We start from the raw sequence: 26,141 nt of genomic DNA on the forward strand, positions 1-26,141 counted from the left end.
CAGGTTCAGGAGCGTTTTGTTATAAAGTGATGTTTTTGGAGCATTTTAGAGTACAAGAGATGATACACCCGAGTTGACCATTCAAGACCAAGTCGGAAGTCAACATTGCGATAAGAATCGATCGATACTCATCCAGAGTTGTCGATCAATGTAGCTGAGAAGATCCGCGTACTAGAAGATTATAATCGATCGATACACATCAGTGTTGTCGATCGATATCGAGGACGAAATGGTTTAGCCGACTACTCCACCAAGACTTCACCAAATTACGAGATTGCCCCTGACGAGTTTTTAACCTAATGGAAATGCTTAAATATTCCTGCTAAGTGTTTTTTGACGGCAAGCAAGAAAGCAACCAACCTTCAAGCTTCAAAGTTACAACAAAGCAGAGAGTGTGAGAGAGAGACTAGAGTTTTACTTGTTTTGAGAGATTGGAGAGATTTGTTATCTCCTTTTGTATTTCTCCTCTATTCTATCTATGCAACTCTTTCATCTATCTATTGTCATGAATTGCTTAGCTATGTCTGAGTAGTCTACTTGTTAGATCTAGGGTTTAAATAGGTTTGTGGGATTAGCCCCAAACTATAATTGCTAAGTTGTGGTATTCAGCAAATAGATTGCACCCTAAGCTTGTTCTAGAGTAGCTAACTAGAATATAGATCACTAGGATCTCTGATAATCTTGAATTATCTATTTGAACTAGTATCTTCTGGAGAAGAGCTAACCGCCCTCCTTGAGATCTAGTGTTCATTATCAGCTTGCGCCTAGACATATCTAGAAGCCGTCGATCGATATCCCGACAGGTGAATCGATCGCCGAGCGAAAGGTGTATCGATCGATATCTCTAAAGGATATTGATCGACTCTTTTTCTGTGTCAACATACGACAGTTGAGGCCAGAGATCTAGATTATTTAACCAGTGAGACATCACTGAGATTAAGCGACTGAGTTCAATGATATCATGCAAACAACTTGTTAGGAATTTATAGACATTATTATCTCCATTCCTGAATAAAAGCCCTAAGTCTAGCACTCTTCATTTCATTTAAACAACCCATCATATTGTTAGTTAGAGCAACTACTTTGCTCAAGTTAGGAATTGTTATTTACATTTTCATCTTTAAAACCAACTTCACCTAGGATTGATTAGTAGATTATATTTAATTGGTTCCCCAGCTCCTCGTGATTCGATCCGTAAGTACAACTGCTGTACCTCTTATTTGAGAGAGTAAGCTCTACTGGGTAATTTGAGCACTATCAAATTTGGCGCCATTGCCAGGGAGCTTTGACCGTCATTAGATTTAATCTTATTAATCTTAGGTGTTTCTTTTTACCCCCTTCTGATTAAAATTTTTCTTGTCTTTTCAGGTACATGCCCAGCAGTACCAGAAGCAACAGGGGAAATCAACTACTATTCTCAGAAGATCCTGCACACTTGGAACGCTCAATCCGCAAGGACCTACGCTCCGCATCGATCGACAGAACCGCAGTACCGTCGACTGATATTCACGTTCAACCGTCGACCGAGACTCAGACAGCATCGCCGACCGATACCGTTCGCCGATCCACATCGATCGATACTACACATCGTACATCGATCGACACTAACCCGCGAAGCATGGTTGCGATTTTTATTCTCATGCAAGACCAGAATGGAAACCTGTATGACCAAGATGGTCATCTGCGTAATGCAACATGTCAGAAGCTAGATGCACAGGGAAACATAATCCTTGAGCCTGAAGCTGAGGCTACAGAAGAAGCTCAAACACGATCGTTGGCAGACTACAATCGTCCAGACGAGTACTACACCAACAGATCAGCTATTCGACTTCCAGAGATTCAGAAGCCGAACTTCGAGCTCAAGCCTCAGTACTACTCTCTCGTGTCTCAGATACCTTATTCTGGGCTATCATACGAGCATCCTATGGACCATCTGGTAAGGTTCGAGGATCTTATCGCTGCTATTCGTATGGATGGAGTCCCTGAGGAACCTACTCTGCAAGCTCTTCAAATACTCACTGATTGGAGAAGCTTCACACTGGCTCAAGCAGCTACCTACAGGATCACTGACATCTTGGGCCGACATCAAAAATGCCTTCCTGCGTAATTTCTTTGATGAGGCACGTGATGAAGACTTAAGGAGCAAAATCGCCACTTTCGCGCAAAAGCCTGGTGAGACCTTTAAAGACGCGTGGATCAGATTTAAGTTCTTTCAGCGAGACTGTCCACACCATGGATTCAATGAAGTGCAACTGCTAAGCACTTTCTACAGAGGTATCGCCTTGAGGTATCAGATGGCTCTTGATACTGCTAGCGAGGGGAACTTCAACACCAGGAATCCAATAGAGGCTTTGAGACACACAGCCTTATTGAAAACCTAGCCAACAGCAGCAGCACCAAGAACACTGACTCTGACAAGAAGAAATCAGTTGCAGCCATCGGTGAAGACCAGATGAATGAAGTCAGAGCCAAGATAGATGCTTTACATGCATTTCTGGGGCAGCCAGTCTGCTCAGCTGAAGAAGGAGAGGCTAGAGAAGATGATACAGAGGGAGATGTGAACTACATTGGAGGTACTGGATTTCAGAGATATGGAAACCAGAGTGGAAACAAAAACTTTTTTGGCAGTGGTCAGAAGAGTAACTACAACCAGAGTTCACAGTATCAGAAACCCTTCACCAACACCAGGAACTACGGCAACTCAGCTTACCAAAACCCACCACCACCCACCCAGGAGAGTAAGTTTGATGCCATGGTTGATAGAGTTCTAGAAGGACAGCAGAAGCTTACAGTAGACTTCAATGGGAAGATTGACTCTGTCTTCAATAATCTGACCACGAGGATATACACCATTTACACTCAAGTTAAGAAACTTGAGACACATATTGTCCAGACTGAAGACTCTATCAAGAGAATTGGAACTTCTAAGGAAGTAGGGGAAGGAAGCAGGAAACACCACGTGAATGCCATTATAGATGATGATTTCTGGCAAGTGGTGAAACATTAGAAGCTACAAGAAGGAGACTTTGAAGTGGAAAGTTCACTAAGTTTTCGAGAATCACAATGGTGTCGATCGACACCAACTAGCCCACATCGATCGACATCAACGATGTCATTTCCGGATACGCCTGCAGATTGCAACGCGGTTACGATATTGACACATGCTGAATTCACGGCTTCGCATCCTCACCCACCCACCCACACGTACGAAGATATCGACCGACGAGACGAGCCACTCATCGATCGACACAAAGATGAGAAACATATCGATCGACCCTTTTCTCCACCCATCGATCGACGCACACCTCTCACATACCGAGTGCAACTACCATCGATAGACAGCAACCGAATCAATGCACTCAGACCCACACCGAAACCACAAGCTAACCCTACAGAGACTACTTGTAATCCTTCAGACACTACAACTACATCAGAGGGAACTGAAAGAAGAAGGTTAATGAGTAGGAAGGAGAAGACTCCTAATGAAAAGGAGATTAATGGTTTCACTAAGAGAGTTATCAGAATCCCACCAGAGAAACCTTTTGAGGAGGTTTACTTCACAAGTAGATTGTGGATGTTCTTCAGAGAAACAAGGAAGACTGAAAATGACATTAGAAGAAGGTTTGACAATGGCAGAGAAGATATGAGGAAAAGTATTACTTTGAAGAAGAAGAGTGATCCTGGGAAGTTTGCAATACCCTGTGTGGTAAAAGGGATTGAATTTCCTCATGCACTATGTGACACTGGTTCATCAGTCAGCATCTTACCAAAGGTCATGGCAGACCATCTGGGTCTGCAAGTAGAGCCTTCACCAGAGATCTTTACATTTGTGGATTACACTCAGAAAAACTCTGGAGGCTTGATCAGAGATCTGGAAGTTCAGATTGGTAATGCTATCGTCCCTGTGGATTTTCATGTCCTAGACATAAAGCTAAATTGGAACTCTTCCCTCTTACTTGGAAGAGCATTCATGGCTACAGTAGGAGCTATATGTGACATGAACACCAACAGGATGTGCTTGACTATGATAGATCCATATATCCACTACGACCCTGTCAAGCTTAGCAAACCACCAGCCAAAACCGTGGTAAAAGAAGATGATCTTGGTATCATTGCAGTTTGTCATTGTGAAGTTGAGTACGAGACAGAGTACTCGGGATCGATCGACAGCACCTTAACATCATCGATCGACACCAGCAAGTCAGAGGAGATCGACAACCACCATGGATTATCGATCGACAGAGACCCACCAGATGATGAACTCGATCTACCAAATCATTGCTACCCGAATTTCGCCATCACACCCAGCAGTAAAGAAGATGATTACTCAGTAAGGAGTTGGGCAGATAGCGGATTTCATGAGAGTTTTGCAGTAGATATAGCCAGATCTTCTGACAGTGAAGAATATGATGAAGATTATTGGGAAGAGAGAGCTTGGAAAAACTACTTAGAGAATGATAGATTTGCAAATCGATTCCCAAAATCGATCGACATAAAGCGCCCACCATCGATCGATTATCTACTTCATCCAGCAAAACGAAAGCGTCCATCGATCGACATCGCCAGCATCACATCGATCGATATTAACCCGGACGACTTAAAGGACAAAATTGGAATTTCACCGATTAGGGCAATACATGGGTATATAAGGTTGACAACACCAGCCACAAAAATTCAAACCTCAACACCTTATACCCAGCAGCTTCCATCATTCAGAAACTTAACAATGGAGGACTGCAACACCATGAACAATCGATCCAACCCTGCAGCTAGACGATCACCATCGATCGCCACCACCACTTTACCATCGATCGACGCCTTCAACAGAGCTCAATCTCGATTTCATGAACCTTATGATATCAGGAATGTTTCACTAACTCCTGATGAATTTGGAATTTTCAGGGACACATATGGCTATGCAAGAGTAATGGATGGAAGAGTTCTGCACATAACCAGAGAAGACATAGCAGACATCCTCCAAGTTGCTAATGGACCAGAAAACCTGTTCACACAGCAACGTGGCCATCCAGACATCCTAGCTCACGTCCAGGACAACCACCACGTCACCATGAGAGAGGATACAGTTCCTCAAAGCTTCGGTCAACCCAGGAGTTCACCATCGATCGACATCGTTTCATCACCATCGATCGACGGCGGATATCCCGGATCGATCGACAGAGCAAGAGTCAGATCGCCCGACAGACGTTTGGAGTTTTGACGACGTGCCTTTAATACCGATGGATCCAAGAGATTCAAGTGGGAAGCAAAGGATGAATATGGTGTCCTCAGAGATGAGTTTGGACATGCTAGGGGAGTTGATGGTGAAATCATCCCTGTTACCAAGGAGCACATAAGAAGAATTCTGGAAAGAGCATCTCTTTTTCACAAAGGTTGCTTACGCCTTCCAGAACACATACGCCCTTTACCATGCATACAGACCACCACCAGTACCCTACAGTAGAAAGGAGATAGATGATATGGTGACTGATGTATGGAGAGCTCAGGCACACCATGAGTCAGACATGCGCACATTGGTGGAAGACACTTTCCAGCCTTTGGATGTCAGCTACAAGCATTTCAAAAGTGATATGGCTGAGATAAGACTGGAGATTGGAAACATAGTAACCCTGCTTGAGAAGGAAGCTACGCCACCAGTATCGATCGACACGGTGCATGTACCATCGATCGACATCGGCAAGACTACATCCAAGGACCGGCCAGAATGTTCATCTCCTAAGAGAGATTAATGGGAGATTGCTTACATCAATACACGGATTGGAGACGTCTACAGCCCTCTCAACAACAATGTCGAATGGTTAAGCAAGAGGATCGATCTTCTACAGAAAGAGCTAGCATCAATTCGCAAGAAAGATCAGGCTCAGAATGTTACTTTTCCATCGATCGACACATAATCTACACTGTCGATCGACACAAGGTTCGCAGCACTGGAGGATAGGATGGAAGCATACAAGGAAAGACATGATCATTTCAGTTCACCTATCATGCGATACCTGTATACACTGTCACAGCAGCTGAACGAGCTACAACAAGACATGAGCAGAGTTTAAGATCATCTTGGTCTTCGTGATAGAAACGCGACATCGATTGACAGGCCTGGACCGATATCGATCGACATGAGTTGTACGAAGCTATGAATGCTATGGAAGATAGACTTAATGGGAGAAGTGATGACATTGACGACACTGTCAACGAAAGAGTTACCAACCTTTGCAGAGCTACTGGTCTTTTGAAGAATGAGATACGCAGTATGCAGAGAATTCTTGAGTACCAAGGCCAACATTCCGCATCGATCGAGACAGTTGACATTGGGTCGACCGACCGAACTCTCAGCAAAACGACCGACGCACAAGTTGTAGCATCGATCGACACCGAGTCATTGGCAAACCAAGATCACCAGATTCATGACCGGCCCGTTACTGCACAACATGAAACACTGTCCGAGCATTCAGCATTTGATTTCTATCAACATCAGTTTGACATGGAAGATTTAGACAGAAGGTTGCAAGTCATCAAAGCAGATTTAGCTAAGATGCAACCTAGATGGACAAGATCAGATGATGCCACAAGAAGATTCACTGATACTAAGTCCAAAGAAGAGGGCAATGTTTGCCCACTAGCAAACAACAATCCCAACTGCACCCGATGAGTCACACACCTACCAAAGTCAAGCTAAATGACTATAACAAAGCTGAGTGGGAGGCAACCCACTATTAGGTTTTCTTTTATTTTCTTTTATTTTATTAGTTTTCATTTTTACTTTTATTTTTTCGGATTTATTTTTGCAGTTTTATAAGATCCAAGTAGAATGATGACTCCGTCGACCGACACGCACCATTAATATCGCTCGACACCACAGGACCATACTAACGATCGACGTACATCCCTACGAATCGATCGACAGCTTGTCGATCAGGTTTAATCGTTCTATCTTGTTATATTTATTTATTATACTTTATTTACCTCACTCCGGCTGTGTTACACTGGGACAGTGTAATTTAAGTCTAGGGGGGGAGTTTACTAATATGTGTTTTTATATTGGTTTTTATTTTAAATATTTTTCAAAATTATTTTTCACATAAGTATTAAATAGGGACATTGATATAGATTTATATTTGATTATCTGACCACTCTTTAGCACCATTCTAGATTTACTGATTGCAAATAGTACTAAAGATGCTAAAGTGGATCAATCTGTCACCTATATACACTAGCTGAAATTGTTTGAAGGAACCAAAGCTGACATCCAACACTAATACTAACTTATTTGCTTGTCTTGGGGCTTGGAAATCACTGGATCGGAATCCTCTTACAAGTCTGGAAGGTAAAAAGTCTGCGTGTTTCTGGTTCCATTCCTTCTCTCTCTTCGACATCTCCTGCGACCCTAGTATTCTAAATCTCAAGGATGATCACACATTGTGGAAACGAGGGATAGGTAAATTACCAGAGACCCCATTATTCGCTACACTTTGTCAAAATGTATGAGTTACAAATGCAAATGTCAATGAGATGGACTAGATGACCTTTGTGGCATCGAAACTTGTTGAAATTGAAACTAATAAGAGATTCAGAGAAGAGAGATGAGGGGAGAAAGGGATCAGAGAAGATTACATGTGTGTTCAGATACTTGTTTGAGTTGAATCCATGTGCCCTTTGATCGATACTCCCAAGGTAAAGCCTGCACTTTTATTTTATGTTAAGAAATGAGGTTAGTAGAGGGGAATGTCAGATGAGATTTGCTAAGTTGTTGACTAGATGAGTTTGGTTGCTAAGCTAGGATAAGGCATAATGAACTTCTGTGATTAGGATGTTTAGATATGGATTGCAAACCCATAGAGTGATGACTTCAATATTTTGAATATTTGAGTCCTACTGTTTTCAAACCTTTTCCAAAGATTACTGTTTTTGCTTGAGGACAAGCAAAGGAGTAAGTCTGGGGGAGTTGATATACCATGGATTTTACCCGTTTTAACCATGGTATACTAGTGTTTTATTATATATTTAATCTGTTTTCTAGCCTGTTAGGTATGTTTTCAGGTTTAGGAGCGTTTTGTGATAAAGTGATGTTTTGGAGCATTTTGGAGTACAAGAGATGATACACCCGAGTTGACCATTCAAGACCAAGTCGGAAGTCAACATTGCGATAAGAATCGATCGATACTCATCCAGAGTTGTCGATCGATGTAGCTGAGAAGATCCGCGTACTAGAAGATTATAATCGATCGATACACATCAGTGTTGTCGATCGATATCGAGGACGAAATGGTTTAGCCGACTACTCCACCTAGACTTCACCAAATTACGAGATTGCCCCTGACGAGTTTTTAACCTAATGGAAATGCTTAAATATTTCTGCTAAGTGTTTTTTGACGGCAAGCAAGAAAGAAACCAACCTTCAAGCTTCAAAGTTACCACAAAGCAGAGAGTGTGAGAGAGAGACAAGAGTTTTACTTGTTTTGAGAGATTGGAGAGATTTGTTATCTCCTTTTGTATTTCTACTATATTCTATCTATGCAATTATTTCATCTATCTATTGTCATGAATTTCTTAGCTATGTCTGAGTAGTCTACTTGTTAGATCTAGGGTTTAAATAGGTTCGTGGGATTAGCCCCAAACTATAATTTCTAAGTTGTGGTATTCATCAAATAGATTGCACCCTAAGCTTGTTCTAGAGTAGCTAACTAGAATATAGATCACTAGGATCTTTGATAATCTTGAATGATCTATTTGAACAAGTATCTTCTGGAGAAGAGCTAACCGCCCTCCTTGAGATCTAGTGTTCATTATCAGCTCGGGCCTAGGCATATCTACAAGCCGTCGATCGATATCCCGACAGGTGAATCGATCGCCGAGCGAAAGGTGTATCGATCGATATCTCTAAAGGATATCGATCGACTCTTTTTCTGTGTCAACATACGACAGTTGAGGCCAGAGATCTAGATTATTTAACCAGTGAGACATCACTGAGATTAAGCGACTGAGTTCTATGATATCATGCAAACAACTTGTTAGGCATTTATAGACATTATAATCTTATTCCTGAATAAAAGCCCTAAGTCTAGCACTCTTCATTTCATTTAAACAACCCATCATATTGTTATTTACATTTTCATCTTTAAAACCAACTTCACCTATGATTGATTAGTAGATTATATTTAATTGGTTCCCCAGCTCCTCGTGATTCGATCCCTAAGTACTACAGTTGTACCTCTTATTTGAGAGAATCAGAGGCTGATGGAAGCGATTAAACGTCCTCAAAGCGGCCGCGGGGTCTTCTGCTGATGCGTTAGCTGCCAATCAAGAGAATCAGAGGCTGATGGAAGAGATTGACGTCCTCAAGGCGGCTGCGGAGAACTTTAAGTTGGAGATGTTGATGGCTGTGAACAGGGCAAGAGTCCTGGCTTGCTGGGAGTTGATGAGGGAGTGTCTGAAGAAGTAAAACGATCAGTGGGATCTGGCCAAGGCGTTAGAGCAGTACAAGATGGTGGTTCTAGAGGAGGCTAGGAACAAGGGGATTTCTCCTCCTTCCTTTGATGACGAGCAGGCCATTCCTCGTTCCTCTGAGATGGATGTGGAGTTCTCCGCCAAGCCTTGAACTTGCTTTTCTTTGAATAATACCCCCTCGTTATTTCGGATATTTTTTGTTGCCCTTCGTGGCTTTTTGTAAGAAAATGGTCCCACAATTTGTTTTTTTTTATGAATTCCTTTCTGCATTTGCTTCCTGTTTTATGGACACCTTTGTTTTTGCCTTAGGGATAAGGATCTTTGGATATGCGGCTTCATAGTAGACATGCTTTTGATCAGGTCGGGGGACCGTTTATTGGTCCGGAGACCACTCTGAAATCATCGTTGGTTTGTTGAATGGACCGGAGATTTCCAAGAGGAACTTCATAGAAGATAGCCTGGAGGCTTTATAGCCTGGAGGCTTTATAGCCTTGAGGCTGATCTTATGAATCTTCTCCCGGTTGGTGTGTCGTCAAAGATCTAGGAATCCAGTGAAAATGTTGAGGCTTCATGTTTGAGAGCCTGGAGATTCGGTTTGGGAATCTGGTGGTTCTCTTCAGGAACCTAGAGAACTTGGAGTTCGTTAGATACTGGGTATTATGTTTCGAGGTCCCGATACCTTGTGTAAGAACTTGGAGATCCATTCTACGAGCTTGGAAGCTCGTCGGGAACTCGAGTGTTTATTGAGGAACTCGGAAGTCCGATGGGAACTCAGGAGTTCAGATGGGAACTCAGAAGTTCAGATGGGAACTCGAAAGTTCAGATGGGAGCTCGGAAGTTCAGTTCAGGAACTCGGAAGTTCAGTTAGGAACTCGGAAGTTCATTGGGAACTCGGAAGTCCGTTTTGAGAACTCGGAAGTTCTGTTAAGAACTCGGAAGTTCAGTAGGAACTCGGAAGTCTGTTTTGAGAACACGGAAGTTCCTTTTGTAATAACTCGGAGTTTGTTACATTTGGGCCCGGAATTCATAGGAACTTTTGGGGTTCGTAGGAATCCGGAATTTTATTTTTTGCAGGGACCGTATTCCGTCCACCTAGGCAGGACTACTACTGGTACCTGTTCGGAACTTGCATTCTGCCGCTCGGAAGCTCGCCACTATCGAGTTCCTGTGCTGCATTCTACTTCTGCAGGAAGCCACTATCAGACTTAGGGTTGCTGGTATGGATTCGGAAATCAATGCCAGTCTTCAACTTTCCACGTCTGGAGAAGCATGTATTTATGTATTGCTCCCTGCGCGTAGCAGTACTTTTGCAATAGGCAAATTCCCTATATTAACCCGGAGGTGTTACAATACTTTTGCTTTCGGGGCCCCGATATTTCTATGGCTCAAAGCATATACCAAAGTTATAGGTAGTTTTGACAAGCATGCTCAGGTTTGATCAGACCCATTCCTGCCTTAAGTCTTATACCCGTTATCGTTTTGTGTGGATGTGCCACGTATCAGTGAGGTTCAGCTGGGATCGAAGGTTTCAAGGGACCCGATCCGGCCATTTATGCCCCTTTAAGGATGATGGTTATTCTACCACCTTTATAGTCTGAACTATTTTATTATATATGCTTTGTCTGTGGACGTTCAGCAGACATAGGCGTAATAAATCATAGTCCGGAGACCGTATTAGAAATATTGTGCTTTGAGCTACGAGATGTTCCAGCGGTTTGGTACTTTTTAACTTTGCCATTCCGGGGTTCGTGCATCTCTGGAGATCAGACGGAGGCCCGGCGCTACTGGATCATTGTTCTTCTCCAGAGACCTGAGTTCCAATTGTTGTATCGTCCTTGCTGGCGTGATAACCCTGGCGTAAGAGGCTCGGGCTCGGGGAGTTCCATGCATTGGTATCTGGAGTACCTTATCGTTGGCAATCTTTTGCAAGACTCCATAGCGGTTGATCGCGTCTGCCCCTGTAACTTCCCTGGTATTGGAATTATGTTTTCCACTGATTGCCTTGCCCCTGGCCTTCCATGAGGAGTGAATATTGTTTACTAGGAAGCTGGGCTCCGTCCCCGGCGTGAGGCGGAGTTTCCATATGAGATCCAAGCCTTGGTTCCCTTGATGGAGTCTGGTCTCTGCTCCGGAGTTGTCGGGGCTTATGGACTGAGGGCGCCCTATATCCAGGCACAAGTTTTCTCCAGCCTCCGGATAGGTCCTCGACTTCCGGACCCTTTCTCAAGAAGAAACCAGGGACCAACCCCCGCCATATGTCCGACCCCCTTGATCGGATCGACCCTTGGAGTAAAATAGAAAATTTCCGCCTAAGGGGAAACTTCCAGTTTCTGATTATGGAAGAGTTCGCCCTACTTGAAGCCGACATCTACATCTATAAAAGGGGAGCCCAAACCCTTGAACAAGGGATCAACTTTCTAGACTAGGAGATTAGGGTTTAGGCAGCTAGAACTAGGGGGTCATACACCCAAACACGTTGTAGTCCCAATCAATACTCAATAAACATCTCCTTAATCTCGATTTCTTGTCCTTGACTTCAAATCTTCTAGTGTTCCATAGTACTAAAACGACCCTACACAAAAATACTATAACAGTTTGAATGGAATGTGTCGGTCGACGAAATCATCATTCTACTTGGATCTTTAAAAACTGCAAAAATAAATGCGAAAAATAAAAGTAAAAATGTAAAAATAACTTTAAAAGAAAATAAAAGAAAACCTAATAGTGGGTTGCCTCCCACTCAACGCTTTGTTATAGTCATTTAGCTTGGCTTTGGTGGGTGTGTGACTCAGATGGTGCAGAAACTGCTGCTTATCGGACAACAAGCATCAATTTCGTGTCTCCTCCTATCAAACCATGTGGCAATGAAGCTTCTTGTGGCATCATCACTTCTTAGCTGTTTCTCATCTATCTTGAGGACTGTATCCGTGAGGTTCCTCAGAGTATTTTCAATAGATTAGATGCTGCCAACATTCTTGTGGATGATGTTGTAGGAGTATTCTGACAATTCCCTCAGTTCATTCTGTAATGCATCGATCTTTTCATGAATCAGCTGATCTCGGTCTGCAAAGGAATCGGTGTCCATCGATGCGACAACATGTGTGATACAGCCTGGAAATCAGACTATAAGACTTGATGAACTTAGGTTCAACCTGAAAACAAAGAAGATAGATTTTTATGAGTTTTATGAGTTTTTATGAAACAAAACAGAAACAAATGCAAGATGAATGAGATGCTGATTATAATGATAAATATATGAATAATAAAAAGAAAGGATAGGATGGTATTAGGCTGCTGGATGTGTATCACTCTCAGGCTAATCAGTTGATGATTGAAGTGGATTGAGATGGTGCTTTGCTTGCTGGTTGTGTAACTCTCTCAAGCTTGGCAAATGAATGGGATGGAAGGAAGGATGGATTGAGGACGCCACAAGACACTATGGAAAGGAGTCTTGATAAGTCAAGGTGCTCTGGAGCTGCTTCTCACAAACTCTAAAGACTTGAAACAATAGTTTTAAGAAAACTAGAAAACTAAATAATTCATATTACTTTCAAAGATGGGTGATTTTTACAAAGACAACTACTGAGCTTATATAGGCTCGACCTTGGGACATTCTAACAGTATAAAATTGACTAAAGGAAAGAAATAACCTTGAAATAAAAGTCTTGGAAGCAAAGGCTTTGATGGCTCCATGAAACTAGCCTTTGAAAAGAGATGATCTTGTATCTTGATATCTTCTTGAACCTGGATGGTTTAAGGGGATAAGTGAGTTTCCTTGGAATCTTCTTTACTGTCTGGAATGAGCTGATGTCGTGCCTGATCTGAAGAGAAAAGAGCTGTTGGAGCTTTATTGCAAGAATCTCCAAATAAGGCAGTTTGATGTAAGTGTGGATCCTCCTGATCCAATGGCGGCTTGTGCATGGTAGGAACTTGTAGAACTCTTCTTGGACACATATAATGTCTCCTGGACGTCCTGGTTTAGTCCTGATGTCTTCTGGTCGGATTGGAATTGGTTGGAAATGATTAAACCGAAAGATTGTCCAATCTTTCCATAAATAGCTCCAGTTTGATTTAAGTGAGTCTTCATTGAACCAACTGATCTCCTGGGTTCTGGTGTAGCTAAGGACTTCTGGAATACCTCTTGATTGGTTGGAATGATCTCCTGGACGCCAATGTCTGGTTTGAAGCTGATTGAATCGGTTAGCTTCCAATTGAGGCAAGTGTAGAACTGGTTTGACCGGTTTTGGCATATTGGGCATAACTCCTGATTTCGGTGGCAATTTCTCCTGATATTGGGCTTTCTGGAAAGATGAGAGATCTCTCTTGAATCCTATGATTGACTTTTGTTCAGGCCGCTTTTTCATTGGGCTTGAATCTCCTTCAAAAGTCGGGTACCCGCAGATGGATGGGCTGGGGAACCTCTGGTTTGTAAAATTCATAACTTCTTCCTCCGTGAAGATTTTATTGTAATTCCAAGTCTCAGTGAATCCTTGATGCATTGGGCTTCTAGTAGAAGTGGATTCATGACAAAAGACTTTCTGGTTGTTGAGATATTCGCCTGGCACTGGACCTCTGTCGCTGGTACCTCCAAAGTGGCCGGTTTGGACAGGTTGGTTGACCTCTGGTTCGACCACTGGTTTGATGACCGCATCATTCCATCCCCCTTGTGAAGGTTTTGACCTCAAAACTGGATAACCTGATACACCATAATAGAGCAAGTCAGGTTTCATTCTCTTTTGGGAGTTTGGAACCTTACCTTGATACAATTTTGGTTTGGTAATTGGTTGTGCATCTGGTGGTTCTTGTTTAAAAAGATGGGAAATGATCACGCCTCTGGCCTGGAAATTGTCATTTCTTCTCTTCTGGAGCTGATGGTTCTCCACACTTTTGGAGTTGATGGTCCTGACCATCTTTGGGACTGATTCTCCAAGCAATAAAAGAGTTTCCGGTGGGATACCTTTAAAGCTTTCTTCTTTGCAACCTGAAAAATTCTCAACATTCTGGGCAAAAATCAAATGAATTATATCTGATATAGGAGTTTCATAAACAGAATGTGATATGGTCGAATTTTTCATACGTGCATCAGCATGATGAAGAATTAAATTCTTCTTTGGGCAGCTTTGGATTTATGGCTGTCTTTCTTGCACCTTTTTACCTAGGCTGATATGATCATCTTCTGGTCTTATTCCTGGATCAAAACTCTCATGCAAAGACAAGTGAGTCATATCTAAATAATCAAGTGTCATAAATGTTTTAAAATCAGAGAAACTTCCCTTGCTGAATTTGAATGGTACTAGTTCAGCATCACTTTTATGGACAGCATCTATTGACAACATGGTTAAGGCTTCTTCTTGTAAGATTTTATCACGAATTGGATGGCCTTTTTCTTTGCTTATACCTGGGTCAAAACATCTTGGCAAAGACAAGTATATTATACCAAAGTAAATGAATTTATAAACTGATGAAAACAAAGAACAAAGAACCTTACTTTCAGCTGTGGCAGCAAGAAATTTTATTTATTTGTTTGGCTTGCTCTCACGTTGGTCTCCTGTACATATTTCACTTTTCCTTGGACACGACAAGTGCATTAATCTTATCATGGGAATAGTAATAGCATTCTGAACTATAGTGAAATTTACCTCAGGTTTTGGCACTTGAACAATTCTTTGTTCAGATTTTGGTTTCCACTTGTGGTGTGGATTTTGATTGAGCTCATGGTCTGGCTCGGCCCTTGGCACTTCAGTAAGCATAGAGCTCTCATCTGGTATCCTTGTACCAAGAATATAAAAATTTAAACCAGTATCTAAGGGTGATATTAAACACTTACCTTGGTTTGATACTTTGATTACTGGTTTTGCTTCTTTAAGCAACAAATCATTTCTTCCAGCCTCACTTATGGCTTCCTCCTCTTTAGCCAAGCTATGCTGGTAGACTAGGTCTTCTCTTTTGAAACCATGCTCCTTAATTCCTGATACAATACCTTTTGACAAAGACAAGTGCATCATACAAGAATTTGGAACCAACAAATCAGATTGAATAAAACTATCACTCATTTTAAACAATTCAGTTTTAGTTTCTAGTGATGTTTCCTTCAATACTTGTTTAGTTGGACAAGCTTCAACAAGGTGTCCTATTTTATGACATTTAAAACATGTCTGATCTTTCAAAATTTTAAAATCAGAAGACTTACCTTGGGTTGATGCCTCTTCTTTCTTTTGGTTTGGAATCTCCTTGTTCTTTAGATTTAAATCATGGACAACTTTTGATTCCAACAAGGATGTGGAGGCCGTGTGTCTCTGGACCTCAAGACCTGTCTTAATATCCTTGGACAAAGACAAGTGACTCATACCAGTGGGAGATGATTCATAAACAAATTTATCAAGTATAGGACTTACCTTGGCCTTTTCTTGAAAAATTGGTTTGTCTGATTTTTCTTTGGGTCTGGCCAATGTGTCTTGGCTGACAAACTTCTTCTTCTCCATGGTCTTTGGGATGTCACTTTTCTGGTCTAAGCATTGGACAATGGCGTGCCTCTGGTTTGGTTGCAAGTTGGCTTGCTGAGACCAGCCTCTCTTACTCTCTTGTGTAACAACTTTTCTAGCTTCTTTAGAACAATGAGTTAGGTACCTCCTTGGATAAAGTTCCTTGATTTCAGGACTTGTAAAATCTGGTGCAAACTCATGTCTCATGGCTTCCTTAAGAGCTCTCCACGTTTTGATAGTTGGCTCCTTGTAAAACCTCCTATCATCTTCTTCTTGTACCCACCATTTGAAGGCTTCTTCTTTAAGTTGATTAATGGCATAGGTTAGCCTTTCTTCTTTCAAGATGTTGTTGTAGTGAAACCATTCATCAAGGTTCCTCTCCCATCTAAGATAACCTCTTTTTCCTGAAAATTTAAAGAGTTTAATTTTATCAGCAAAAGAGTTATAATCAAACCGAGAATTAACAACATGATGGTTGTGGGTTTTAGAAATTGGAGTTTGATTGATCCTTAGAAGGATCTGGTGGCTTGGGCTCGACATAGACAGCCTCTGGTGCATCTCCAAATCTTCTTTTTCCTGGTTGTGGACGTTGGCCTTGTGCCTTGGTTCCTTTCTCCATCTGAGCAATCTGCTTTTTGAGCTTTTGTAAAGCTGCAACTTGCTGGCTCAGTGTGGCCTCCATAGTTTGGCCTGGTTCTTTCAATCCCATTTCTTCCTGCAAACAATCTCAAAGATCAAGTGAAGAATACGAAAATCTGATTGAACCAAAATAAACCCAATGCAATAATGAAACTTAAACTAAACCGAGAAATATGTAAATATGAGCCAAAATGAAATCAACTATGCAAAAAATATTTTTATTTTGGTTTTCTGGATGCAAATCTCGAAATGAAACAATGATAAATGACAATAACCAGGATGATTTTTTTGAATTTTCAGATTTTATTTGCAATGCAAAAAGAAGAGGAAACAACTTAAATGCAGATTTTTTTGACTTTTTAAAATGGAAACAAATAGCTAAATAAATGCAAAAACCTTTTTATTTTCTTTTTATGAATGCAAATATCAAAAATGATGAAACAAAAATGATATGACGAAATTAAAAGATATGCTTTTTTAAAAAAACTTTTCAATGCACCAATCAAAAATGCAAAATGCAGATTTTTTTTTTAGAAACGAATGCACAAAATCTAAAAAAATGGCAAGTGGAGCTGGGCAATGAATGCAAACACAATATGAGATTTCTTTTCAAAATTTTCGTGAATCAAATGCATGAAACTTCTTCTCTTTTGTTTTTCTTTTCTTAAGAACAAGAACAATGCAACAACTTTTTTTTTTTTGATTTAAGATGAAAACAAATGCAAGCAAATATGAAATTCAAGGATATATATCACCTTGAGTCAGGAGCTTGGGCTCTGATACCAAATGATACAACCTGGAAATCAGACTATAAGATTTGATGAACTGAGGTTCAACCTGAAAACAAAGAAGATAGATTTTTATGAGTTTTATGAGTTTTTATGAAACAAAACAGAAACAAATGCAAGATGAATGAGATGCTGATTATAATGATAAATATATGAATAATTAAAAGAAAGGATAGGATGGTATTAGGCTGCTGGATGTGTATCACTCTCAGCCTAATCAATTGATGATTGAAGTGGATTGAGATGGTGCTTTGCTTGCTGGTTGTGTAACTCTCTCAAGCTTGGCAAATGAATGGGATGGAAGGAAGGATGGATTGAGGATGCCACAAGACACTATGGAAAGGAGTCTTGATAAGTCAAGGTGCTCTGGAGCTGCTTCTCACAAACTCTAAAGACTTGAAACAATAGTTTTAAGAAAACTAGAAAACGGAATAATTCATATTACTTTCAAAGATGGGTGATTTTTACAAAGACAACTACTGAGCTTATATAGGCTCGACCTTGGGACATTCTAACAGTCTAAAATTGACTAAAGGAAAGAAATAAACTTGAAATAAAAGTCTTGGAAGCAAAGGCTTTGATGGCTCCATGAAACTAGCCTTTAGCTTGATTTGTGGCCTTTGAAAAGAGATGATCTTGTATCTTGATATCTCCTTGAACCTGGATGGTTTAAGGGATAAGTGAACTTCTTGGGAATCTTCTTTACTGTCTGGAATGAGCTGATGTCGTGCCTGATCTGAAGAGAAAAGAGCTCCTGGAGCTTTATTGCAAGAATCTCCAAAAAAGGCAGTTTGATGTAAGTGTGGATCCTCCTGATCCAATGGGGGCTGGTGCATGGTAGGAACTTGTAGAACTCTTCTTGGACACATATAATGTCTCCTGGACGTCCTGGTTTAGTCCTGATGTCTTCTGGTCGGATTGGAATTGGTTGGAAACCTTGTTCTAAAAATCGCTCGCCTAGACGATAAATCGGCCGAGAACTCGTAAAACGGTTGGTCACCGTGGCGAGTTGAGATGATTCGGTTGCTTTGTACAGTAATCCGAGTTAAGACCGCGGAGAACGTGGTTTAGTGAACGCAGCCGATTTTTATTTTGAAGCGCGTAGCCCAAAATTATCTTATTTGCTATCACCCAATCCCAAATACTATACTCAGTGAATCACCGGAGCTTTACGTTGACAGTTCGATGCAAAAAAATTATAACAATGAACAAACTGAAAAACACAGGCAGAGATAGATTTCAAGTTTCAGAACTCGTGAAGAAGAAGATAAAGTCATATTTACAGTTATACTCTTTTACTGAAAAACAATTAAAAATAAACAAAAGTGGCACAATTGAGCATCAAAGTCACGACAATGACGTCAAAACAGCACATCGACCACTACACCACTTTAACATTTTTTTTTGGTCAAACACTACCTTAACATTATAAGTTTTTCTTAACTATACAAAATATATAACTTATATTTTAATTAAAAAGCTATAAAAAAAATCCACGATTACTCCCCGATTTAATTCCGATTTTTTGTTAAATCGCTAGGCCCGGACCAGCCGCACGCGTAACGCCTAGCGCGTTTTAAAACAAGGGTTGGAAATGATCAAACCGAAAGATTGTCCAATCTTTCCATAAATAGCTCCGGTTTGATTTAAGCGAGTCTTCATTGAACCAACTGATCTCCTGGATTCTGGTGTAGCTAAGGAATTCTGGAATACCTCCTGATTGGTTGGAATGATCTCCTGGACGCCAATGTCTGGTTTGAAGCTGATTGAACCGGTTAGCTTCCAATTGAGGCAAGTGTAGAACTGGTTTGACCGGTTTTGGCATATTGGGCATAACTCCTGATTTCGGTGGCAATTTCTCCTGATATTGGGCTTTCTGGAAATATGAGAGATCCCTATTGAATCCTATGATTGGCTTTGGTTCAGGCTGCTTCTTCATTGGGCTTGAATCGCCTTCAAAAGTCGGGTACCCGCAGATGGATGGGCTGGGGAACCTCCGGTTTGTAAAATTCATAACTTCTTCCTCCGTGAAGCTTTTCTTGTAATTCCAACTCTCAGTGAATTCTTGATGAGTTAGCCTTCTAGGAGAATTGGATTCATGATAAAAGACCTTCTGGTTGTTTAGATATTTGCTTGTGACTGGACCTCTGTCGCTGGTACCTCCAAAGTTGCCGGTTTGGACAGGTTGGTTGACCTCTGGTTCGACCACTGGTTTGATGACCGCATCAATGTGCATCGGTCGTTTTGCTGGGCGTTATGTCGGTCGATCCAGTGTTAACTGTGTTGATCGATTCTGAAGGTTGTCCTTGGTACTGTATAGCATGTATCTCAGTCTTCAGCTGTCGAGTAGCTCTGCATAGGTTGTTTACTCGTTCGTTGACAGTGTCGTCAAAGTCATCACTTCTTCCGTTGAGTCTCTCCTAAATAGAATTCATAGCTTCGTATAGCTCATGCTTGATCTGATCAACTTTTGCTGCTGTGCATGCTCTCTTTGCTGGTGGTGGCTCGATGTCGATCGATATGGGTCTAGGCCTGTCGATCGATATGGGTCTAGGCCTGTCGATCGATGTCACGTTTCTGTCACGAAGACCAAGATGATCTTGAACTATGCCAATGTCTTGTTGTAACTCGTTCAGCTGTTGTTACAATGTATCCAGGTATCGCATGATAGGTGAACTTAAATGATTTTGCCTTTCCTCGTATGATTTCATCCTATCCTCCATTGCTGTGAACCTTGTGTCGATCGATGGTGAAGAGTTTGTGTCGATCGACGGAACAGTAGCATTCTGAGCCTGACCTTTCTCGCGAATTGATGCCAACTCTTTCTGTAGCAGATCAATCCCTTGCTTAACCATTCGACATTGTTGTTGAGAGGGCTGTAGACGTCTCCAATCCGTGTATTAATGTAAGCAATCTCCTATTCATTTCTTTTAGGTGATGAACATTCTAGTTGGTCCTTGGATGTAGTCTTGCCGATGTCGATCGATGGTGCAGGTGCTGTGTCAATCCATACAGGTGGAGTAGCTTCCTTCTCAAGCATGGTTCTAATGCTCTCAATCTCCATTCTTAGCACTGCCATTTCACTTTGGAGAGCTTCATAGCTGCTATCCAAAGGTTGGAAAGTATCTTCCACCAATGTGTGAAAGTCTGCCTCAAGGTCTGCCTGAGCTCTCCATACATCAGTCACCATATCATCTATCTCCTCTCTACTGTAGGGTACTGGTGGTGGTATGTATGCATGGTAAGGGCGTGTGTGTTCTGGAAGGCGTAAGCAACCCCTGTGAAAAAAAGATGCTCTCTCCAGGATTCTCCTTATGTGCTCCTTGGTAACATGGATGATTTCACCATCAACTCCTCTAGCATGTCCAAACTCATCTCTGTGGACACCAAATTTGAATCTTCTGGATCCGTTGGAATCAAAGACACGTCGTCCAAAATCCAAACGTCTGTCGGGCGATCTGACTCTTGCTCTGTCGATCGATCTGGGTAACTCGCCGTCGATCGATGGTGATGAAATGATATCGATCGATGGTGAACTCCTGGATTGACCGAAACTTTGAGGAACTGTATCCTCTCTCATGGTGACGTGGTGGTTGTCTTGGATGTGAGCTAGGATGTCGGGATTGCCACGTTGCTGTGTGAACATGTTTTCTGGTCCATTGGCAACTTGAAGGATGTCTGCTATGTCTTCTCTGGTTATGTGCAGAACTCTTCCATCCATTGCTCTTGCAAAGCCATCTGTGTTCCTGAAAATACCAAATTCATCAGGTGTTAGTGAAACATTCCTGATATCATATGGATCATGAAATCGAGATTGAGCTCTGGTAAGGGCATCGATCGATGGTGCAGTGATGGTGGCGATCGATGGTGATCGTCTAGCTGCAGGGTTGGATCGATTGTTCTTGGTGTTGCAGTCATCCATAGTTATGTTGCTAGTTGCTGGAAGCTGCTGGGTAAAAGTTGTTGAAGTTTGAAATTTCGTGGCTGGTGTTGACAACCTTATATACCCATCTGTTGCCCTAATCGGTGAAATTCTGATTTTGTCCTTTAAGTTGTCTGGGTCAATATCGATCGATGTGATGCTGGCGATGTCGATCGATGGACGATGTCGTTTTGCTGGATGAAGATCTCAAACCCGGCTCTAGCTGCCTATCTAGAAAGAGTGGTTTCCGAAAGGTTCGGCACCATTCAATCTATGGTAGAAAGGGTTCAAGGGGTAGCTCCCCCTATCCGGAGGAGCAATCCAGTGTCCTATTCCGATACACCTTTCGTGGAAGAGATTGCTTCGGTAGAGATGCCACGCAAGTTTTCCTTCCCGGGCATAAAGATGTATGAAGGTACATGAGATCCCGACAATCACGTGGCTCAATACAAGCAATGCCTGCTAGCCGTAGCAATCCCCCGGGAGGCACAAGAAGCTACCATGTGCAAGGGATTCGGGTCAACCTTGACCGGTCCAGCTCTTCAATGGTACATCAATCTCCCTACCAAGTCAATCAGGTCCTTTGCAGCCCTTAGCGACAAGTTTGTGGAGCAATTCGCTAGTAGCCGCAACCTAGAGAAAAAATCAGATGATCTCTATAAAGTCCTCCAGTATAGGAACGAACCCCTGCGTTCTTACATAGCACGCTTCAACCAAGAGAAGGTGGCTATTCTCGAATGCAACGCTGATACGGCTATCTCAGCCTTTAAGCGGGGCCTGCTCCCGGAGGGAGATCTCTACAAGGAGCTGACCAAATACAAGTGCATGACTATGGAAGATGTATTGTCTAGTGCTTGGGCTCAAGTAAGGTGGGAGTAAGATGTAGGAAGTAGGGCCAAGGCCTACCCGAAGCATGATCAGAAGTCCTCAAAGCCAACTAGGAACGAACGCGATGAGTCCTTTCATCCCAAATCAGCTAGGGAGACTAGCAATCCAGGCAGGGGCAGATATCAAAATCGTCCTTTGCCTAGATCCGAAGGAATGATGGTTTCCACATGGCCCGATATCTCTCATCTTGCGATAACAAAGCCGGAGCTGATCGGAGTCCTACAACAAATGGGTCCTCAAGTCAAGTGGCCTCCTAAGATGAAGGCCTCGAAGGTTAACCGAAACCCCAAGCGATGGTGCGAGTTCCATAGTGATCATGGCCACACTACAGAGGATTGTATAGCCCTGAAGATAGAAGTCGCCGAGCTTCTAAAGAAAGGCCACCTGAGAGAGTTCCTCTCGGATAAGGCCAAGAACCTTCTAAATAAAGAAGGTCCTGGTCTTCCTACCGAAGCGGCTCCCGCGTTGCCACAACAACAAGACCGGGTGATCCATGTCATCTCAGGCAGATCAGAAGTAAGCGGAATCAGCAGTGCTGCTGCCAAGAGAAGCACTCGCAACGCCAGAAACAGTCAAGAAGCCGAGGGTCCTAAGCGCTTACTCCTAGGAACAGATGAGATCAGCTTCACCGCAAGGGAGCAGGAGAGGGTCCTAGCTCCTCACCACGACTCCCTTGTTATTTCACTTACCATAGCGAACTGCTTGGTCAAGCGAATACTGGTGGACAATGGGAGATCTAGTAACATTATCTTCCACTCAGCCTACGCCAATCTAGGGTTAGAACCTAAGGCCCTAACGAGAAAAGCGACCCCTCTTGTAGGCTTCAGCGGAGAAGTAAAGCAAACCTTAGGAGAGGTCCTTCTCCCAGTATACGCCGAGGGGATAAACCAGGCCACGAAGTTCCTAGTCGTCGACTGCCTTTCATCGTATAACGTGATACTAGGAAGGCCTTGGATCCACGACATGGGAGCCGTACCTTCGACTCTGCATCAACTGGTTAAATTTCCAACTCCCCGGGGCATTAAGGCGGTCAAGGGAGATCAGGAAAATGCCAGGTCTTGCTACCAGACTACCCTGAAGGGATAGACCCAGGTATTATAGCAATTACAGAAGAAGCTTCCGGTCCCGCATACCAAAGAACCGGAAGTGGAGGAGATGGATGAGGTTCCACTCGTAGAAGGAAACCTGGGTCGAAGCCTGAAGATAGGCTCCAAGCTCCTAGAAAGGCTGAGGAGGAGATTGGTCGACTTCTTAAGATCCAACTCCGACTACTTTGCTTGGTCCCATGAAGACATGTACGGAATTGATCCCGACGTCATTATGCATCAACTTCAAGTAGATCCAATGCATCCCCCTGTCAGGCAGAAAAAGGAGGAAGTTCGCCCCTGAAAGGGACGAAATTATCAACGAAGAGGTCAAGAATCTACTTGATGTCGGGTTCATACGAGAGGTACAATACCCCGAATGGCTAGCTAATGTGGTGGTCGTGAACAAGAATAATGGGAAGTGGAGAGTCTGTATCGACTTCACGGACCTTAACAAATCCTGTCCTAAAGACCCTTTCCCCTTGCCTCACATCGACAAGCTAGTCGATGCAACTGCTGGTCACCAACTGATAAGTTTCGTGCATGCATTTTCCAGATATAACCAAATCCTAATGCACCCCGACGATCAAGAGAATACCTCATTATGACCTCCTGGGTCATTTATGAAGAATGTCGGTTCGACCTATCAATGGCTTGTCAACATGATGTTCGCCGACCAGATAGGGCAAACCATGGAGGTTTATATTGATGATATGCTGGTAAAATCCTTGGACGCCAAGGATCATATCTCACACCTTCAACAGGCGTTCACCACCCTCAGGAGGTACAATATGAAACTCAACCCTTCAAAGTGCTCATTCGGAGTACGCTCTGGGAAGTTCCTGGGATATATAGTCACCCACAGGGGCATTGAGGCAAACCCAGAGCAGGTAAAAGCAATCCAGGTGATACCTTCCCCTCATAATATCAAGGAGGTTCAGAGACTGACAGGAAGGATGGCCGCCCTGAGTAGGTTCATCTCCAGGCTGTCCGACAAGTCGCATGCCTTCTTTGAGACCTTCAAGGACCCCAAGGACTTCCAATGGGCCGAGAAATGTGAGCAAGCCCTATCTGATCTCAAGGTCTACCTCACTACTCCACCTCTCCTCTCGAAGCCCTTGGAAGGGGAAGTCCTATTGCTCTATTTGGTGGTATCAGAGCATGCGGTCAGCGCGGTCCTTGTAAGGGAAGAAGGAAAGAAACAGCATCCTATCTACTACGTAAGCAAATCGCTGCTGGACACGGAGACCCGCTATAGTCACCTTGAGAAGCTAGCCATCGCACTAGTTAATGCAGCCCAAAAGCTACGCCCCTACTTCATGGCACATCAGATCGTGGTAGTCACCTCTTTCCCCATCAAAGCGGTCCTTCACAAGCCGGAAGTGTCTGGACGACTTGCAAAATGGTCCATAGAGCTAGGAGAGTACGATGTGATCTTCCGACGCGCAACGTCCATCAAGTCACAAGTCCTAGCAGATTTTGTAGCTGAATTCTCTCCTGCCATGCTTCCAGCACTGGAACAAGAAGTAAAGCTTTGCGATAGTGAAGGGGAAAAAGGCGAATGGAAGCTATACGTAGACGGGTCCAGCAACGTAAGGGGCGCAAGCGTGGGACTAGTCCTAACTTCCCCTACGGGAGAATCAGCCTCAAGGGCCGTACGATGCAACTTCAAAGCGACGAACAATGAGGCTGAGTACGAAGCTCTAATAGCAGGGCTGACACTCGCCAAACAGATGGAAGTAGAAAACATCCAGGTCTTCAGCGCCTCACAACTAATCATAAGCCAGGTCCAAGGAGATTACCACTCCAAAGATACGAGCATTATCAGTTACCTATCAGTGGCTAAGCGACTACTCGACAGGTTCTGAAACTGTAAGCCCACTCAGATCCCTAGGGAGCATAATTCCCAAGCCGACGCTCTAGCTAATCTAGGGTCCGCCCTAGAAACCACGAGTCACATGGGCATCCCATTGCTGGTACTTCAATGGCCCGCGACAGAAAAAGAGGCGGAGCCTGAGGAAGTATCCGTAGTAGATAAAGGAGAAACCTGGATGACTCCATCATTAACTACCTAAGGTATGCACCTTGCCTGAAGATCGAGACGAAAGTCGGAAGATAAAGAGGCAAGCTGCCAGATACTGCTTCTCCGAAGGCAAAATTATACAGAAGATCCTTCTCAGGACCTTACCTGCGATGTCTCACCCCTAGAGAAGCCGCCAGGATACTAGAAGAACTCCACGTGGGAGAATTCGGTTCCCACTCCAGTGGTCGAAGCTTGGTACTCAGAGCCAGAATGGCCGGGTACTATTGGCCAACTATGGCAAAGGACTCCCTCAAATAAGCTAAAATCTGCAGACAATGCCAGAAGCACGCGCCAGTCTCCAATCTTCCACCAGAGAACCTCAAATCTCTAAGCTCTCCTTGGCCCTTCCGAAAGTGGGGCATGGACATCGTGGGGAAATTTCCCTTGGCACCGGGGCAAAAGGTTTTCCTCCTAGTCGTGACCGATTACTTCACAAAGTGGGTGGAAGCTGAAGCACTAGCCAAGATAACGGATCTCCAGATCAGGAAGTTCCTATGGACCAACGTGATCACACTTGGAATCCCTCATGAAATCGTCACAGACAACGGACCCCAGTTCACGAGCTACAACTTCCGAAAGTTTTGAAAAGACTGGAACATCAAACTCTTCTATTCAGCACCACGACATCCCCAGTCGAACAGTCAAGCCGAGTCCACTAACAAGACGGTGGTGAACATGCTCAAAAAGCGCATAGAAGACGCTCATGGGCGATGCGCAGAAGAGCTACACGGAGTACTCTGGGCCTATCGGACCACTCCGAAGATGGCTACCCAGGAGACTCCTGTCTCACTC

At 43.1% G+C, this 26,141-nt stretch overlaps 1 protein-coding gene across 1 annotated transcript; it reads left to right on the plus strand.

The window, feature by feature from the left end:
• Positions 1 to 22,337: 22,337 nt before the first annotated feature.
• On the plus strand, positions 22,338 to 23,267 carry LOC130511188 (uncharacterized). The gene has a single exon (XM_057008065.1). The coding sequence runs from the start codon at positions 22,338 to 22,340 to the stop codon at positions 23,265 to 23,267; it is 930 nt and encodes a 309-aa protein (XP_056864045.1).
• The last annotated feature ends 2,874 nt before the right edge of the window (positions 23,268 to 26,141 follow it).

The sequence above is a fragment of the Raphanus sativus genome, chromosome 4, assembly GCF_000801105.2.
Source record: "Raphanus sativus cultivar WK10039 chromosome 4, ASM80110v3, whole genome shotgun sequence".
Taxonomy (NCBI): Eukaryota; Viridiplantae; Streptophyta; class Magnoliopsida; order Brassicales; family Brassicaceae; genus Raphanus; species Raphanus sativus.

Bases quoted from the DNA above. Each gene is read 5' to 3' on its own strand.
- LOC130511188 (XM_057008065.1), top strand. From the start codon at position 22,338: ATGGTTTCCACATGGCCCGATATCTCTCATCTTGCGATAACAAAGCCG.